Genomic DNA, 22,483 nt, shown 5'->3' with positions numbered 1-22,483 from the left:
TGGCGAAAACGATGGCGGCTGCAGTATCCTATTTCAACACGATTTTGTGAAGTACCTGCCTGCTCATACTTTTCTGCCCGAATATACATGGCAAGTAATACCAAAAAAAAAAATATATAAAATCATTGATGGCTAAATAGAATAATTATCGTTTTTTTTTTCAGACGTAAAAAACTATAACCTCTGGCGAAGGTAAATACTGCAGTTTTAAAATGTATTCTCTAAAAGAAAAAGTTGGCATTCTTCAACGAAATGGTTATTAAATTCAAAGTTCAAACATATAATATCGTTTACATACACAAAGTAAAACTATTTAATTTCTTCTTTCGTTCAATTAAAAATGTAAAATTGTTAAGTGTTGTAAAATTGAGTTTTTAATATGTTGTTCTAGAGTGGTCTTGACAGCTTGGCTAAAATATGACGCCGTTCATCATTTTGGGCTTATAAATAATTAGCTCCAAGTGAATTACCCATCTACCTATCTATATGAGACGAACTGGACAAAAAGAATACTGCAGATTTACTAATTCAGGTACACAATTTTTATCCATTAATTAACATTTTTATTTGTGTTTTTAATGATTGAAGTACATGATGAAAAATCGACCTCACCATGACAAAATCATTTAACCATAATTGATTATATTATATAATTAAATCAGGATGTATATAATGTATATTATGTCGCCTTGGGTTAGTATATAATATAATACAAACGCTAGTCATTGCTATAATTCAGCCGTATTTACACGAGTACTTGAAGTACTTTTTTACAAACGAGTGGTGTGTACACAAATACTTAATAGTTTTTCTTGTAATTATTGGGACACGCTGTGTCGAAAGGTTCGCGGTGTAAGGGCTTTTCTGACGTTCCGTTTATAGGTATAATAATATTATAATATACCGCGATAAGTGACCGTGTTGCTGTGACCGCATTACAATATAAAGTATTATTAGGTATATATACCTACATATATCCGTAACATCGGCACCGGGACGTGCGCGCAAACCCCGTCGGCGCAGCGGAGTAACTATATATTTTTTTAAATTACTGTTGTTTGGTTTTCTTTTTACGTCGAGCCGCCGCGTTGATTATAACTTGTTTATATAGAAAGAAACGGACGACGTGAAAAAAAAAAAATAACAAAATTAAAAAATAAATAAATATAGTAAAAAACCGGGCGTTCTTGCATTTTAATCGCCTACACGTTTACGTGCGCGTACGGCTGTAAAATAATAAATAAATAAAAATAATAATAATGATGATGATAATAATAATAAAATCTATGTATATGCCCCGAGGCGTCATTAACTTGTCCCGCAACGCGAGTAACTCGGGACTAAAATATGAACCTACACGTATATAATATAGTCTACCGCGCCGCGGCAGCAGCAGCAGTATAACATTCGACCATCTCACCAGCTATTACAATAAACACACACGTATTATATTATAACAACAATATGGACGTTTAACCCGTTCAATATTTGTACGATCGTATTTTTTATTTCATATATTAATGTCGATAGTTTTTTTTTCTGTAACGATTATTTAGCTTTAGTCTGCAGTAAATCGAACAAGTTTTGCCGAGGACTTTCGACGTTCAATTCGACGCGCGAAACACAATCAATCGACTATAATTATATCACACGTAAGTAAGAGTAATAGGACAGCATCGTTATACGGTCCAACGTAATCGAGAGTAGGTATATTATACACCCTGTTGACTGCAGACACACATACTCACGCCTAGGCAGTATAGGCAAACAATCTACGTTTTCGTATAAGTCAATAGGTAATGATTAATACTGTCATAGGTATACATAATGTACGAGCCGATCGATTTGACGTGACGCACTAATCATAATAACAGTCAAATCGGCGTCTAAATCGAAGCCTCCCCCTCTCCTCATCACCGTATTTATTCAACGTGTTCCTAATTATTATACGACTTATTAAAACAATATAACGTTGCGGAACACGACGACGGATATACTTATATATACAGGTATAAAATTGTGAACATAATAATATTATACACTGTTGTTGGTTTAGTGATTAAATGTTTTTAAACAATACGCAATAATAATACGTACGTAGGTACCTTATACGCATTTTTCAGGTCGTAAACACTCGAATTACACGCAAAAATCACAACGTTTAAATAATAAATTAACCTAGAGTATACGTAGGTATATATACGTGTTTATATGGCATAAAAATTAATGTTCCTCAAAGAACAAAAGATTGTATATAAATAAGTGAGAAAAATATACTATAAACAGATAGATAGGTAGATAAAATACGAGTTGGTCAGCGATTAAAATATATATATTATAATGTAAGCACTACGTATTATATCTATGCGACGTAATTGGGCGGTTATTGACTGCCATACTTTGTACTTTGAATATTTATATGTATCCTAAAACGAAGTAAGTAACCCAAATTTATTTCATTGCCAAAAACATATTTCCTCGTCTTCAATTCGTGTAAGTACTATATTAAATACATAATATTTAGTTTTTTTTTTTTTTTTTTTTGGTACATAACATTATAACGTTGAACATTTTGTGTTGCCAGGTTGTTCTTGGTAAGTACGCAAATCAACGGCACCCTGTAGTGTTTATGAGGTTCATTATGTAATCAATGCGGCCAAACACGACCTGCAGTCCCTCCGATCGCTATATTATTATACATAATAAACATCACATTATTTAGTATGTATACATGAAAAAACTCGATTGTATAATATATTACGTTTCTGTTCACGGCGACCACCCAAAATATTCATATCATCACCCTCATCGCGAAGACCCTCCTCACAACGGCGACCACATATCATATAAATGACATAATCATTATTACAATATAAATAATATTAAAGCGGTATTGTACAATATTAACGTATACGTTGGGTAATTTTTTATACTATACTTGGCACAAAAGAATAATATATATTAGGTATATAGTGTTATATTTCAAAAACAAAATATGTCGTTTAATATTTATTATTAATGACTATTTTATAATATACATTATACATACCTACTCGTAGCATTATTAATTGTATTAATTTTTACCCTATTATATAGGTATAATGGCTAATATTATATTATATAATTACTAACATTTATAATAGAATAAAAATTGTTCCATTTTTTTTTGTTTTTATTTTTTATATAGGTAGTCAAAAAAAATATTCATCAAGTATAATGTAGGTATATTGTATATTATCATTATTATTATTGTTGGTATATTATAATAATTATATGTATGTATATTTAATAGATAGATATTTACATACATCTAGCAAAGACTATAACAGCACTTAAAGTGTTGTATAATATACGTTTTATACTTTATATACTATTTAATAGTAACAAAAACAGTCGATATATCTACATTTGGTTTTGTAATTTTAAATATTATTTCATTCTGTTAAGTATAGGTATCGATGAAATATTTTTAAAATCCAAACCGATTCCGTTCCAAAATAATATTATAATACTATGCGTGTTTTCATAGGTGACATATTCATCGTTCCAGACTTGCAAAATCCAACAGAACACAAACATGTGCCAACTGCATAGCCATCGGACCAATATCAAGTAAGTTTTATCGTTATAAGTACGCGCCGCGTTTACCCAGTATATTATATTATAGTGAACTGCAGCAGACTGTGCTGAACACATGATAAATTTCAAATACTAATATAATATGTTATATCGAACGAAAAATGATGGGAAAGCGTCGACCCCGCGTAGAAAACCGCAAAACAAATATTACGTTAACTGCAGACGTTAATATATTATAATATACGATTATCATATTATTATTATTATTATCGTAAACCGTGTACAGTCGCATTATTATTAAAACACAACACCGCTCGGACCTCTCGAACGCTATATCGAGAAAGTCGTAAATTTCGTCGGTCTTAGATGGGCATATTATATTGTACACTTATATAGGTGCACCGCAATATATATAATATGTATGTATAACACTTATATCGAGGCCGTTACCATTATTATTATTACACATTATAATAATAATAATATATATATACACAAGCAGCGTACACACGGCGCGCGGACACCCTGGACACGCACACACGTCGCGACTGATATTTATTTTACTAGTTTTTTTTTTTTTTATCCCCTTTCTCGCTCATCACATCTCGGCTATACAGGTATTAGGTACACGACGCATAATAATAATAAAAAATCTATACGTATTTATACGTAATATTTTGGATACCGCGTTTCACACTGACCACCGCCGCCGCCGCCGCGGTATCGCGTTAATAACCATTAAAATGTTAATAACAATCGTAACAGTAATAATATAAAGGCGACGTCGGGTCTCCCTTTATCCTGCGATATTACATATATTTGAGCTCGTGTGTGTGTGTGGGAATACGGTAGGTAGGTGTTGCGCCTGTGGCCCACGACCGGTTTCGAGCTGTACACACATACGCACATTGACGTTTAGTTATATGTATAAATAATAATAATAATAATATATAATATAAATCAACCGGTTCTGTACGGGACCTATCCGCGAGCGCGTTTTGTTTGTGTGCCCGGCAAATTTGGTGTGAAGCAAAGGACGCCGCCTTGCCGCCGTTCGAATATAATATGTACACACGTATTATAGGTACCTATATATATATAATGTGGAACAGACTCGGTATTAAAAAATATATATATATTATATATGTATACGTTCTATGGTAATAATTTACGAGGAGAACGAAAAAAAAAAATAATAATAATAAAGAATCACCGATTTTCCCTTTAATCTATTTCGGACTTGCGAGATAGGTATACACATACGCGAGCGTCTTAAAGACGTCCAACGTCGTCGTCGTCGTCGTCATTTTATAATATTATTATTATATACTGTTTCTGCGCCGAGGCCCCGCGCGTACAAATCACGCGCGTATGTGTATAATATAATACAACAAAATTAAAATAACGACTATAAATCTGTACGATTAAGCGAATCGATATTTTCGAAATTTATGACATTGGGTTTTTTTTTCACGTGGAAACTGCTGTTTTATGTTTTATTTATTATTATTTTACGTGTTTACATACGCATTTATTTTTTACAGTTCTCGCGACTATCTATTAAAACGATCTGTCTGATACGGACAATAATAATTACGAATTACGATTACGAAAAATGATATATACGCGAGAACAAAAAATATGTGCACGGCTGTAGCGTAGTAGGCCGGTCGTATATAGGTAAACCTATATTATAGGTATATAGGTACACTCGTTGCAGATGTTGTTATGTAGTTATGTGTAATTATACGTATTAAATGTATCGATTAAACAAACCGTCACTGTTTTAGCGAACGCGTTCGCCCGTTAAAGAATTATATTATAATGGCGCGTTAATATAATGCGTTTGTGATATCTACCGAAATCAAACAATTATTGAATAATGAACGATAAGATTGCATCTACTAACTGCCACGTACGCAATTATTTCGGGACGACCCTTAACGGGTTAAAACGAATACGAGAAACGCATATAATACCTAACCTATATACTTACAACTATTATAACTATTTCAATATGACTGCAGCGCGTCAAAGTGCATCGTCATCACAATAATACCGCCGTGGCATATACATTTATATTATGCAAAAGTTAAACGACAGCCGTTTCGCGAAATGTATAAATGATTAACGTTCAATAGGGTGAAATATATATTTGCGGGGTTGACGTTGAATATTGCGATTTCGTGTTGCAATAACTGCGTCATAATACTATCATAATATATCGTAGGTAATCGATCGACGCGCATCATCTATTATATACTCGCACAAACTGTACTCGTATATTAAACGTTATAAATGATCGCATAATATACCAATACATATCATATATTATATATGTAATAGGTATTGTGTTTAAAATTTAAATACGCCTAATACGTGCGCCTATACGTGTATAGTACAGCATATTATTATATATTTTAATTCAAAATTTACTGTGTAAAATACCGACGCGCGCAACTGTATATAATATGATCGAGATTGCTCCGTGGTCGTGCGCTGCAGGATATGCTTGCATATATATCGGGTACAATATAATATTCACATTTCTGTGATGCACAATACGATGTCTCGTGTGTGTTGTGTTTGTAGTTTCGTCGAAATTATAATACACACATAGCGCGCGTACAGTATGTGTTTATAATAGGTACCTACTTATACGAGTATATGACGTATTATAATATTGTATATATTTGCGGCCCCCGCAAGCTGCCGAGGGGAGGGCGTAGGACGACGACGATTCCGTTTTGTCCGTGCGGCGGTGTATATCATCGCTTTGGTGGTGCAGCGCGCGTGTGTGTAAAACATCAAACAATATATAATATTATATACGTAAAAAAAGCTTACGGGTGTATTGGAATATTATATTATTATATTATATCGTACCTATTTATACTACGGTCGTCGTGTCTGTGGAATGTCCAAGCTGTTTGTGTATACGCGTGTGCGTGTGTTAGTGTTTGTTCATTTGCGTGTATATATAAAGTCAGTATATCTATATGTATACCTAACATATATATATAATATAATATTATGTGTGTGTGTGTGTGTACGATGGAAGGCTCGCGGGAGTGTTTGGCCACGCCCACGCAACGTGCGCTCCGAGAGCCGACAAAAGAGAAAACACTGACGGCTTCGAGTGTCGTCCGTAATTATAGGGTTGCTCGGGTATACCGCGGCGGCGGCGGCGGCGGTACATGCGGACACGTATTATACATATATATATATTATATATATATAATAAGAATAAAATAATAATATAGGTACGTATAATACGCGTAGGTATATAAAATATAATATACACGTTGTCCTCCTAGTGGTTCCCATAGTTGTGCAGATAAACATCGTCGTCACCGCCACTGCCGCCGCCACTCGATATTATACGTACCCACTACAAACTGTATTATAACTACCCGTGTGTTATGATTTTATTGGTGGATATTTTTTTCGCGTCTCAAAACCCTAAAACTGCACGCGACTATCGTCGTCTCGTTCCGTCGTTTCCACGCCTTAATCCGTCTAATATGTCACATCAGACGTGATGATATTATATAATATTTAAACTCGCGTGATGATGGACGTGATGAAGTGCAATGATGACGAGAGCTAATACCTGTAATCAATAATTTTACCGTTTCGCTGTTAATATTTTATATAATGTGTACAGTAAAACCCGTTTAAGACGATCTTCGAGGGACCTGCGGTCGAAAAAACCGAATAAACGAGTTAAGTCGTCAAGTGGTATTATGTGCGGGAAATTTTTCTCCGAGGGACTTATCATTGCGGCAAACGAGCATTGACGATCATTTTCTTGAATACAAAAGGTAAATTTGATGTAAAATAAATTTAGCAATTTTTTTTTAAAATTTTATCAACAAGCAATATTACCTACAACACGAAGAGAAAAAATAAAGAAAAATATACAAATTTTTACAGCAATTAAAAAAAAAAAATGGATCAATAATAGCAGGTTGTTTTGTCTCGTTTAAAGTGGTAAACTTCGTAGTAAAGCAAGTGCAGGAATACATTAGAAAACCATGGTTAGTAAAATGTGACGTAAGTTCAAATATTATATTATGTACATCGTGGGATCAGTCATTGTCCTACGATCTTATTATGTTTTTCTTTATAATATTTCTTATCAGTGTCCTGTATGTATATCCGTCGTTTTTATTTATTCGCAACTAAATTGCAAATTTAATGTAAATTATATTGAAAAATCCACGACCTACCTATAGATATCTAGAATGTAATGTACAAACAAAAAATATATTATTTACAATATTGTTGTACAATTTATACGTTGTTTGTGCGTGACTATATCTAATTTTTCTATAAATAAAATATTAAATAATATGAAAATAATATTAGCATTACAGATATACGTAACAAGGTATGTAGGTACAGTATGATTTCCAGATTTTTTTTTTTCCGTTCAAGAAGATCAGCTATTTTTTCAGCCATTTGTGCTATTAGAATAATATACGCGCACGAGACTATAATATTGAAGTTATCGTACCCAATATGAAAAGCGTACTATACCATAAATTCGTCTGCGTTTTTACGCCAAAGTTACCGGAGCATGACAATTTTTTTTCATTACTTTACAATATTATACGCTTGGCGTGAAAACAAATAACAACGTGCCTACATGCTATACATTCTCGTTATATACCTATATGTATGTATAATACACTTAGTACTTACGATGATAATACATCACACGTGTTATTGGTGATTATCTTATAATATTTTGATAATATCTTTTTAGATATCTCATATCATAATAATAAGATTATTTCATATTGTTAGTGGATTTAGAGAGAAACTCTTCATTTTTCACAACGATAATTTGTGTACACATATATTATATTATGCTTCCGATATTATAGTTGATTTAACATAGCTATATTAGTTCTATTTTAATCCGAATATTTTAAATTAAACGATTTGGACATTATCACTAAAAAGCGTTTTAAGACAATAATTGGATATTGCGTCACTGATACATGTGTTATATTATGTATAATGTATGTAGAGTAGTTTTTAGACAGACGAACGTAGGACATGTGGGGAATTTCAAAATGTCTACCTATAGATATACTATTTTCCGAAGGAAAACACACGCAACTTATGTTTATTAATCATTATGCATAAAAGGTAAATAAAATATATACATAGATTAATGTTCATCGCTCATAGCTTATCTACAACTGATGCGATTTCAAGAAAATTAGAAGCAAATAAAGTGAGATTTTATATGTACAACATATTATTATAATAATGCAGCTTCTGCAAAAGTCAACTATACTTATCCTTGACTGTTGTAAGAAATGACTAATTATTACGGTATATTAAAAATTACAGAACTAGATTCTGCAATCAATCACTGATTTGGACACAATATTTATCGGTAGTCTGTACAATACTATAAATTATAGAAGAATGAATATAAGGTATTGGCAGCAACATTATATTAGCCAATCATTATAGCGATTACAACACAAATAAAACCCATGTTTGTTATTGGCAATATAGGTAGGTACTGTAAAATTAATCGATTATTACTTATTATTTATTAGCAATGTTATATAGGTATAGAAATTATTTTCAGACTGGAAAAAATTAAGACATCCGGATACAGTATATTATACGAAATGTCCTCTGATAATCGGTGCATTAGGTATGGTCGTTATTTACATACATTGTTTTTTCAACCCATAAATTGCTAATTTATGACCACAATTTATTCTCCAATATAATCGATTGCTCACCTTTTTTTATAATTCTCTAAAAGCTTTGACTCTCGGATCATTTTTAATTTATCCTGAATCACTTCCCTCTCATTATGATTTATGAGATTATGTTTTAGTAAATCTTTAGATCATTATCAATAAGCTACTGCTATACTTTGTTCAATACGCGTGTAAATATATCAATAATTGTGATCGTCATAAAACCATAATAATATTATTATATTACCTAAACGTAACGCTTATATACTCGCGGTGTACCTAATGTTGGGAATTCAAATTTCTGCTATTGACGATATCGCTACACGTTTGCTTCGTTCGCTACCGTTCGTGTGACGGGGAGGGGGACCCGATCGGATCTATAAAACATATAACGTTATACATCATGTATATCTATTATAGGTAAACGTAATAATATTGTATATATATTTACGTATAATATATAGGTATGATTTCGAACTGTTCGTGTACGAGCTGGTCGTCTCACCACCGCGAGTTTGACGGACGGCGTGTGAAAAAAACAACATAAAAGGAAGTATATAATATTATATATTACCTGTATATATAGAAGAGATAAAACTACGTTATTATTAGCGAGCGGTGTGCTAGCTCGCGCGTCTGCTGCATGTATGCCCAACATATAGGTACCCGGTATGATATTCCCGTCGAGGGGGCACAGAAGTGTTTTGCGGTCGGATGGCGAACAACCCGACACAAGTATATTACACGACGTGTATAACAAATATATAAATGTTATACCTAACTCTATATGTGTCCTCTATACACGTATATTATAATATGAGCGTATAATATTATTACTCTGTGTGGTAGTATGTACAACAGTATATACTATATATGGTACATAATATAATATGTGTGTGTGTGTAGGGCGGGTAATTGGAATTTAAAAAGATAAACGCGAGCGGTTTGTGTGTGTGTGTACCGACCTGGTCGGTACAATAGCATATTATGTTTAAGACACACATCGGCAGCGGTCAGGTCGTATAATTTTCGTCTGCGCTCAGCCACTCGGGCCCAGGTGTCGGGTGAACGTATTTGCGGTTATAAGAATAAAAGGTTTCTTCTTCTTCTTATTATTTTTCCTATACACACGAGTTGTTATTATTGTATTTATGTGCATGTGTGACGTGTGTGCGTGTGTGTGTGGATGATAGGTGTAGAGCTGTTGCACAAATATACGGGACCGCAAAATATATAAACTTACTTTTCAGTCTTGTTTATTTTTTATGGCCCCGGAGTGCAGACCTTCAAGAGGCGGCAAAGTTAATGAGTACGACGGATTTATTATTATTATTATTATTGTTGTTATTTACTACGCCGGCAAAATGCGAAAAACTACGATTTTATTTTGCTTTTCGTAGAGTTTGCTTTTAAGTTTAAGTATATAAGAAAAAATATTTTATGATATTTATGTCTATACATATAATAACTAATAGGCGTTTGGAAAATAATACTGGTATACCTCTACTTGAAATACGCGGTATATAATATAATAGTATAACACGACTGTGTAAATCAGCCAGGTTGTGACTTATACTTAAACCACCTTAGCTTCAACCACTATATAGCATACCACGTAAATTACATAGTTAAGGTTTTAATAATATGTCTGTATAAACTTATAAGTGAAAAACGATTGAATACATTTCTATTTTATTGATTCCAAATTCGCAATTGTAGCAATTGGCGTATATGGGCAATAATCCACGATCGTATACATTATTAATTGAGGTTAAGCCATTCGTCAATATTAGAAATAGGAAAACAATTGATTTGTTATATTATAACAATTAACATTAATTATTATAAATAATGATATTTATAATCAATGATAATGTTAACAATTTGTGAAATTCTGTAGATTCGACTGCACGCATTGCACAAAAACTATATGAAAAATTTGATCGTTTAAATATTTTGTCTTATAGGAATAATAATATATAGAAACAATTAATCCTAAAATCGTAAGTCATAACCATAAGTATTAATTTTTGTATGTTTATAATATTATCTAGAGATCAAAATTATATGTGTATTACTAAATGAATGAATCCATTATTCAAATTGAAATATTGCATTTAAAAAAAGTAATACCTTTTTAATGAACACAATAAGCTTTCAGATCATGGAAAATTTATTTACTCGTCCATACACTAAGTAGCGAAATAAAATCGTAAATATAAAAAAATCTATGTGCTGTCACACATACGAATAATATTATAGGAAATAATATATATTATATATATTATTTAATATAGTAAATAATTTAATTCAAATATAAATTGTATAATATATAGTATATACTAATATTGCGTAATTAAAAACCATATTGATATAATATGCACAGTGCTTATTGTGTTCTATATGATCTATTCCTACGTTGTTATAAATTATTATTATAATAAACGAAAGGCATGAAATATAATATTGATAATAACCTTCAAAATAATTAATTTCCTTCGTTAACTTTTCCAAATTAAAGATATTTCATAATTATTTTGATATGATTATTTTAATAGTTACATTATTGATACCACGGTTTTATATTAACTAACTAAAAAAAGTTTACTTGATTATTTTCCATCGAAATAGATCTTCTTATACATTATTTTATTTTATGATTTATTTTAATCGTGTTAACGATTTCTTCACCTATTTAAATTTCTATTTAATTTTATATAAATTATTAAATTATCAGTGATGTTTTTTTTTAGAAATTAAACATGTTAAAATATTATTTGTAGGTATTCAAAATAATATTACCAAGTAATGTTATCAATAATTTACTCAAAACTTCTTGCGTATTTTGTTCCAAATGACATTAAACCTTTAAACTTTCCAATTATTATAATATTATTTATTAAACTTGGTTCTAGTTTGAAAAACGATAATTTTCGATAATAATGTAACGAGTATTGACCTAAGTCAATAAAACTACGCGAAGGTATATCCATCAAACGCTTATCATATATTATTTAATTTTAATGACATACGGAAACTCACGTATACCTATATTTATGCCTTTATCAGTTGTAGATAATATTAATCACATAAATGAAATAAAGGTACCTCAATAATCTAATGGTTAACTTTGTTCACTATATTATTATGAAGTGTAAATACAATATTATGTAGGTTAGGTTAATAATAATTTAAATTAATAACCATATTATTTTTAATTGGCAAATCAATTTTTTTTCTTCCTAAAACTTAGTAACTTGTTTTGCTCTGATGGATTAGTGTATTACGGCCAGATTATATACAGTGTAATTTATAAAGACAAGACATTTAAATATTTAATTAATTGCATCTATCAAATTAGAAAAAAAAATCTTAACCAAGCAAAACAATTAAGTCAATATTCTTCATAGTATTATATTTTTATTATATATTCAATATTCATATTAAATTTAGTTTTTATATAATTAATGGGATGACTACCACTTTTGGACACCAAAACACTTTTTTATGACAATCAAGCCATAAAATGTTTTTTTTTTTGGATTAATATTTTAAGTACCTACAAAAAGTTCAAAGTTGGATATTGATTGTTAAGTGGTTTTGTAAAATTAATATATTTTGTATTATGATAAAATTTATAATTTCGATACAGTTACCGCTATACTTGATCTATAACATATAAAATACGTTGAACCATCCACCCTCCCTTTCTAAAAATGTAATAAATTAATTACCAATAATTGTCTGTATTAAATATCAATATAATTACTTAATACATGTTTTATTACACTTGTAAGTTGTAATAAAAGTAGTAAAAAATTTTTTATTCTTTTAATAATTTATTTTTACCTACGTATTTAGCAATATGTAAGTTCGTTTATATATAAGCATAGAGTATATCTAAGTAAAAATTAATAATAATTATTTAATTTTCATTAGATATTACTTATACAAATTAGAATAGTTTAAGTATAGGTAGGTACTCCTACTATACATAGGACTTAGCTTACTCTGTATATGGTTAAAACTTATTTTTTTAATTGGTCCATTATTAGAACGTGGAGTGCCTAACTCTACACATAATAAAACTAGATAAAATATGTTTCTAGGAAATAAAATGTTGAAACTAAAATGTATTGTATATTATTAAAACAAAATAAAAACCTGTACCTAATTGGGTTTTATTTCCGTAATAAAGAAAATATTATTTTTATTACTATTATTGTCAAAGCTAGTTTCAACATAATATACCTTAATGTATAAAATATAATATATAATATATTATCGAGTATTATTTTTGTTAAAAAATACTTTTCTCAGTTCATAAATTTAAATTTGAATAGTTTTTTTTTTTTATTATATTTTAATCCCCATAATTAGTTGACAGTTGCGAATACCAATAATATTAAGTTATATAATAAGATTAAGTTTCTTAACAAAGTGAACGTTATTTATAATTTATTTTTCATTCAGTAGATACCTATATCTATATTACAAATGTTTAAATGAAATAAACCAATTCTATAGGTGACAAAAAAAAAAAAAAAAAATCATAGTTTTTGTTGACAATCTGTGTTTTCCATACTGATTCCACTACAATATGAACAATACAAACACAACCTTGAATGTGTGTACTTTTTGTTGTGCCTTCCACGTACACCAATGGTAAAACTAATATCAATTATATTATTGTATTTTATTATATTATATATGTGTGCAGTATAAAAAGGTATTATGTAATATAGGTACGTAAGTAATAATAACAAAAAAAGTGTAAACCCAAAAGATGATTATCAATTAATTACACGTTTACTTCAGCACTAAGATTTTATACTTGCCGTTACCCCCTCCGGAAGCCAGTTGTACGTATATAGGTATGGGTACTGTAGTATACGGAAGAAAATCAACACCGGGCTCCAGGTGCGTATAATAAGTATTTTGGGTTTATATGTATCTAAATAATATGTATTATAATAATATAATATGATAGTAGTGTGTAGTCGTTCGCGCGTAATGCGTCCGACACCTTTATTATTAAATAAAACATCTGCTTTTTTTTACACCACAAAACTGACGTTAGATCTGATGATCTTAATCTCGTAAGAACTTATAAGTGGATATGTGCCTATAAACATCATTTTTCACCTTTAGAGTATCGTTATAATATATTATATTATTATTGATTCCAACCCCTTTTACGCCGAGATAACAATGTGTGCGTTTAGCGGATTAATAATAATCGGTAATATTTTAAATAAAAATATAAAACAATAAAATAAAAGTATAAAATTAGCGATAACCGGTCATTCACTCACACGTAACTACACCTATATTATATATTTTGTGCACTGTATAAATTAATTACGTTTTTACTTATTAAATATCAAAGAACATTAAGAAATATAAAACACTGGAATCGATTTTAAAACCAAAAGTTTTAAACGCGCGATGTTAGTGTAAAAAATGCCATATGTCATTTACATAAACACACACACACACACATGTTGTATCGTCAATTTACTTTAAACTAAATAGTTTGAATATACCTACTAATATTACTAATATTATTTCTCAAAGTATAAAATAATAATTGCAGTTTACATTCTAAAAGTAAAATTACCCTTTCTATATTTGTTTTAAAAAGTTTTATACAGATACATACCTAATATGTATGCGTATATAATATATAAACTCACGTATATTTATACATATATATTGTGGAAATTAATTAAATCACAGCAAGATATAAATCCTTCATTTGACCTTCAAATAATTACTATTCACAAATTCACTAAATCGTTTTCTGTATCATATTTTATATATATAGACATATAGTATAATATTCAACACGAGCGAAGTATAATAATATATACATAGGTATACAAGTCGGTATATTGTCTTAACTGTGTGTTTTAAAAAACGACCTATCGTGTGCAAACGTAAACAGGCAATTAATCTTCTTATTGATTTTTTTACATTATCCATGAGCAGGTTTATAACTTATATGTATATAACTCTCGTACGCGTACGCGCGCGTGTTTGTGTGTACCTATATAGTCGCATTATGCGAAAAAAGCTAACGCAACATGAAAGTCCCACACGTCGCATGCATCAATATCAAACAGTTGTTATTATGGATTTGATAAATTATTATTTTGTTTCTTGTCATTGCTAACTACCTACCTACCTATATAATAATGATATTACCTATATGTATGTATTACACACCACACTCATAAATGATATTTGTTTAATTCCAACATGAAAATAAAACTATATAGCGAGCAAATATTGGTATAAACAGTATAATATGGTAGCAGAAGACAAAAACCCGTAGACAATTATACCTACACAATACAGCACTACTATTAACTACAAAATATACCTAATTTAATATGTATTATAATAGTATATGCGCTCGAGTAGTAATTGGTCTGATGCGGAAAATCACTCGACCAGTACCTGATGATAATTAAAATAATAATAATACGATGGTTGCCAAATCATATGCAATTAAATTATCAGTATTATATTATAGATATAGGTTTGAATTTAATTCAAACGAAATAGTGTTTTATGTAATAATCGATTTAATATTTAACGTGAAATTTAAGAATATTAGAATAATAAACTTTTTTTTTTTTGGCACACTTTCTGTGTATATGAAATAATTATCTTTCTTAATTAAATTCTATTTAGTGTACCTACTATTTAATAAATAATATAAAACTTAAAAAAAATCATACATAATATGAATTTAATGTTATGTACTTTTTAACATATATGATTTAACATCTCGCACGAACTAATAATATATAATAAGTACGTATGTAATATGTATATTTAGTAGTACTTATAGAGTATAATAGATTATATAAAAAAAACGTGATCCGAATTGTTTTATCAAGTTTATAGTCACGCAATTCACGGAGGATTTTTTTGTATACGCGAGTATAATATCTATATACATATTTTACACCCTCTCAGGCACTCTAGTTGCTTGTCGTTTTTTTTTTTATTACATCAAATCACTCATACTAGCTCTAAGAACGCCCTCGAAAATAAGTTTGGAAGTACGCGCAGCAATGCCCTTCGAGAAGTCACTTATTATTTTTATACCGAGCCGCGTACCCTCATCGCTGCTGTCCCCAGTGGCGAAATTATAGTAAGCTATAAACCACCTTTGCGTGGAACGTGAATTTTAAGTCGATATTATTGAACACGAACAGTAAGTTCCCACTATATACATACAGGTATACAAATATCATCGAGGGACGAGTTGAAATAGAATTACTTTTATTACCACTTTTGAACCGAGTCGGCGAAAATGAAATAATACAATATTGAAATTATTATTATTAATTTGATGGGTAAAAATTTTGTAAAAAATATTTATTTTAGATTTTGACCTTTGGGTATTACACTCATTCTGTATGACCACACAATAACAATTATTCTGTGATAAACGTATAATGTGAACTTTAAACATTTACAAATTACGAATTAACCTATAATTTCGTCACGTTTATTTAATATAAGTTGTATACTCACATCTAAAAGTTACACAAACGACAGCTGATATTCAAGTTTGTATAAGGGCAGGTTATTTTAAACAATAATACTTCTATAGCAGAGAACGAACTTTTACATCTATTAAATGTACCTATATAGTATATATATATACCATACATCGGATTCTAAATTTATAACATCTACAGGATTACAACAATACACGACTGGATATCCAGGTGCATGTATAATATTATATCATTGATTAAATAATAGGTTCTATTATTATAATATATATAGTATTATACTATTACTTATTTGATCAATGATTATATGGACCCCATGTGAGTTTGTACTTCTCAGTGCTTGTCGGCTCGGTGGTAAAATATTATTACTTGTTATTGTTGGGTCATGTGTGCGTGCATATCCATTTAAGTAGATTCTAATGTAATATACAAGTGCATAATGATAATATAATATTATGAAGTAGGTATTAAATTAAACGTAAACAAGGCGTCCAAAGAACGAGATATCGTTTGTGTGCGACACCTACTAACTATGTATAATATCAAAACGAAATTTATACGATTACGTGTGTTTTTTTTTATGTTTTTTCGTGTACAGCAGTTACGACGGTCGTGTTTTGTAAAAATATAATATAATTTGACGGAATAGAAAACAAAACACCATAAAGTATATTTGTATCGTAGTAATATACACAATACACACATATCATTACCTACATCATATTATATTCATACGCACACAATATGTAATGATAATTTAAGCACATCGTATTAATATTAGTTTTCCAAACAATGCATAATATTTTATGAAGCATTACACGACGTGTACAACACATGCAACAATAACTATAACACGAAATTTTGTGTAAGCGAGTATATGCGTGTACGTTTGTGTACACTATAATGCCTATATTACATAATAGTGGGCTCGTTACACGTTTATAACGTGGACAATGGGTTCAACGGTTATGAATCATTTAGAAGAAGTATAAAGGAAAGAAAAAAAAGAGTATAATAATAATAATAAAAAATCGTCGGCCGAAAACGCTTAAACACGTTTAAATTAATTATATACACATAATATAACATAACCAAACTGCATCAAAGCTATTACCTATGGGTGTAAAAGTGAAAAAATATGCAGTGTTATTATACAATATCGTCGAGTATTTCATTTAAAAATATGAAATAAATAATAATACGAGTTTATATATATCTATTAATCGAAATTTTGAGTATAATTTTTTTCGTTTTTCGTATAGACGTTTTTAAGTGTATAGCGTTAAAATTCCGTCCACGAACCTAGCGATATACGTACAACCAACCGTTTTCACGTATAAGTTCCGGGTTTAATAGCTACGAATATAAAATGGTACCTATGCAACGGGTTGTTCCAATAGCGAAACTATAGTCACTTCCGAATCGACGGACCACCTGTTACTCGAGAATATCGCGCCTTAGTATGGGCCGTCAAGGTAAGACGCATAAATATTATAATCACCTACTCATAAAAATTATTCAAAAGTCATTCCTTGTTAAAATAGACTGACTGCTGCAGTTTCATACTTTTATAAAGTTCATAAGTCTCTGTATGTTATGTATTAATCGATATTGTTTATAAAAATTGGAAATACCTAAAATTTACATAGCTATAGATTATGTCAATTTGTTTGGTCATAAAACTTTCGGTGAAATATAATCGTTTTAAACATTGTTTTAGTGCGACATACGTACATTTCAAGTATAGTGTACTATATTGTCAATAAGCAACAAACTTGAGCATACGTATGGCGAGCATTTGGAGTAAAGTAAGAATAAAACGCGTATTATCCGTAAGTCCTTATTATCCTATCGTCGTCGGTATTCCGACATGCTACTGAGTTTTAGACGAGATTGTCGAGCAAGCGTGTTGATCGCGCATAAAACCATATATAACGAGACGGGCACCCATACGTAAAATTTCAGGGGGGGAGGTCAAAATGAAAAATTCTTAAATAAAAGATTGTAAGTTATTTTCACATATAAACGTGTCATATTTATGAAACCGCATATTCGAGTTGATAATTTTTTTTGCCCAGGAGCGGGCAAGTGCCCCATCTCGCCCCTCCCCCTAAAGGGCGCCCGTGTTTAACTATATATTATATTATAAATTACACTTGCCGTACCACAGTCGTGTAGGTTTGAGAAGTTGGCCAGCTGCGGGAACGGCGGCAAGACTGTGGCCGCGGCAGCGGCGGCGGCGGCGTTGGTCACGTGATGGTGGGGCATGTAGTGGAACGGCGGCAGGGGCGCCGACGGTCCCGGGAATATGCTGGAAGCGGCCGCGGCGGCGGCCACGGCGAACGACTGTTGTTGGATCAAATACGCGTACAGTTCCGCGTATCCGTTTCCGGCGGCGGCGCCGTTGTGGTGATGGTGGGCCGCACCGTGGAGGAACTGCTGCGACGGGTGATGGTCGGCTAGGTGATGCGGCTGCGACGGTAGCAGACTCACCGGCGGCGGATATCGGCGATGAGGACGTTCGGTCCGCGACGGCGGCGGCGGCGTAGGGGTCGACGGCGGAGGCGTAGGAGACGACGACGATGGCTGCGGTGGCGGCGGCGGAGGGACATCGGCCGTCGGTGGCGCCGCCGCATCGTCGTCGGACGAGTGACGTCTGCAGTCGCCTCCCGGGGCGATGATGCTCTCGATGGTGAACGGTTTGGGCTTGTGCTGCCGGTGCAGTAGGTGATGGTTGCCCATCGGAGTGGCCGTCGCGAAGGCCGCGCCGCCGGTGCCGCCGATGGCAGTGTGGTGCATCATCGACGGCGGCGACAGCGACTGTTCGGTGCCGATCGGCGACGTCGCCCCGTCCGACGACGACATGACGACGACATTGTTGTTGTTCCGGTACGGCGGAAGTGCCGGCGGCCGCTGGAAACCGATCGGCAACGGCCGCAGCGGCGGCGAATCGGTGTCAAAGTCACCGGCGCCGGCGGTGGACGACGACGACGGCCGGCCGAACGTAGCCTCCAACAGCGCCCGGTCGGCGGCCGGAAGTTTGAACCGCTTGCGGCGCCGCAGGAACGATCCGTTCTCGAACATGTCCAGGGCGTCGGGGTGCAGGGTCCAGTACGCGCCCTTGCCCGGCTGGTTAGGTCGCCGGGGAATCTTCATGAAACAGTCGTTGAACGACAGGTTGTGTCGCAGCGAGTTTTGCCACCTGAAACAATAAGTGGCGTTTTAGTATATTTTATTGTGTGTGCGTAGCTTATGTATATTCCTTAAATATAATCTCGTCATTTCAAACACTCGCAGACACGAGGACTACGAGAGTATTTCATATTTTAGTTTGATTTAATGTTTTGGTAAACATTTACTTTTTTAGTTTTGAGTATACACAATGTAGCGCGAGTCGTACTGAAAGCGTTCGCCGACCTCGTGAGCCCCGCGGCCCAGATTTTTGATATCACTACATTATGGTATTAAATAAAACAAAATATTTTTCGAAGTATCTTAAATTTTTTGAAAACAGTATTAAATAAAAAATTATTTTTTTAAACTTATTTACCAAAACATCAAATTAAATTAAAAAGTGAATTACTTGTAGCTATGTCCCTGCGAGACTAAAATAAAAAAAAGAATTATGATTCTTCATCGGCGAGACAACCTATACATATTGTGTAATTGTGTGAAGTAGGGTCAGATGGTTAAAAATTATAAGATTACTATGTATTGTCACATATAATAGTATTATTTTTTTGTGTGGTGTGAATTTTAGTGATCTAATAACTAGTCGTTTGGAAAAAATAGGCGATTTGGGTATACTGTACCTACAGCAGTTATATGGTCATCGATCGTTCATGGTAATGGACAATCACGCGTGTATTTTAAATATGATATTAATAATTTATCGTTGAAAATTCTTATACATTTGTCGGTTATGTCTATTTTTATAAAATTTAACAAAGTATGCAAAAATTTACAATCCAACTTTATATTAATTAATTCCGCCATTTCATGTAATAATTTTAATATCAAAGTTGTTATTGAAACATAAAACTATGTACATATAATAATACATGAGCAAATATTGATTGTATTATAAAACAAAACTGGCCAATAAGCAATTTATTATTTCTATTATATCCCATAGGTACGAGATATATTTGAAGGGCAAATTGATTTTTTTCATTATAATCGTATTATGTACCTATATCACGTGAAATACCAACAATAAAAATGCATAAAACTTATTAGTTATTATACATACCTATTGCAAATAAAAGATCAGGGGAAATATTGATATAATATTTATTCTTAACCTTTATACTATGTAGTGTTTTTGATAACAAATAGAAAATGTATTTAAGTCTAATAATATATCTTATATCTATATTAGAACACAGAGATTTTTTTATGATAATCATCATTTTTTAACTAACTTGATTACGATTGGACGTAATCGATAAATAACGTGAAAATAATTTGACCTAAAATAATTTGCAACAATAAGTTCAATGTATATGTTTTTTTTATCAGAAATGCAGTGCATGCGTGTACTAATTGTATATTAAATTTAATCGAGATTAAATGCAATTTCAACAATATACAAGTACTAAGTATTATTATGCATGTCATTGAATTCAAATTCAACAAACCTATAATGTACAGCGAAGAGGCACTCACTTACCCATATTTTTATTATATTTTGATCTTGACAAAAATATAATTGCAAGAACTTTTTTAACTTAATTATAATGTTATAGTAATGAGTAATTAATAATGATTAATGGCTAATTATACGAATATTTCTGTAAAAATCTAATCCTAGAAAGCGGATATAGAGACCGTTTTAAACAAAGTTTCTACAGCGATTTCCTAACGGAGCGCCTCACTTACTGTGCGTGAACAGTCCAAAAAACAAAAAAGGCTAGTTATTATGTATAACGAGTATGAAGTGGATCCATGCTTGTCTTTTGGATAGGAAATTGATCTAAATGTATTGTGTGTTACCATTTCTGAAGACCTTCTGAAGATGACCGGGTATAGGGTTAGAAATTTTATTTCATAATTTTTTATAAAATAATTAGTTTTGGTAGTTCTTAATAATTAATACATATATATATTTAACACGAGTCTAGGTTTTAGAATTTATCTATTTTGTTATTTTGTTCGCATAATAGTTTCTATGTAAATTACCTATTTTTTCATTTTTTGTAAATGTTATCAATTTATATATAGTTAAATTATAGGTACTCATAAGAAACTACTGCAAATTCTACGTGTTACTAAGTCACAGCAGATTATGATTATAATTTTTTTTATGACGAAACGATTCTTACTTTTCGAATATGCCACGTATGGTGTTTTTCGAGTAGATAAGACTATACATATTATAAGTTCGAAGAATGAAAATATAACTAATAAATATAATATATATTATATGTACCTATACCTATATACAGTATACACAGTACACACTATATACATCTGAATATTTGCATTGATAAAACCTGGCAGAACTGTAGGTTAAAGTCAGGTTAAAATATAATTGAAATTGACGGATTTCATACCTACATTAAAACACTAATTATAGTATATTACAATATAATCTATACCAAAGTAAAATTTTTGTAATAAAACCATTTTACA

General features: G+C 31.6%; 1 protein-coding gene across 1 annotated transcript in view; it reads right to left on the bottom strand.

Annotated features, from left to right (window-relative positions):
* Window positions 1-22,483, bottom strand: part of LOC114119041 (protein lin-31-like) — a 40,576-nt gene that overhangs the window by 12,296 nt on the left and 5,797 nt on the right. Inside the window, exon 2 of the mRNA XM_050203392.1 lies at window positions 19,015-20,051. Coding sequence (XP_050059349.1) covers window positions 19,015-20,051 — 1,037 coding nt within the window. The remainder of the gene's footprint in view (window positions 1-19,014; window positions 20,052-22,483) is intronic.

Source organism: Aphis gossypii, chromosome 3 (assembly GCF_020184175.1).
Source record: "Aphis gossypii isolate Hap1 chromosome 3, ASM2018417v2, whole genome shotgun sequence".
Lineage (NCBI taxonomy): Eukaryota > Metazoa > Arthropoda > Insecta > Hemiptera > Aphididae > Aphis > Aphis gossypii.
This window is presented reverse-complemented; position numbering and strand designations above follow the sequence as displayed.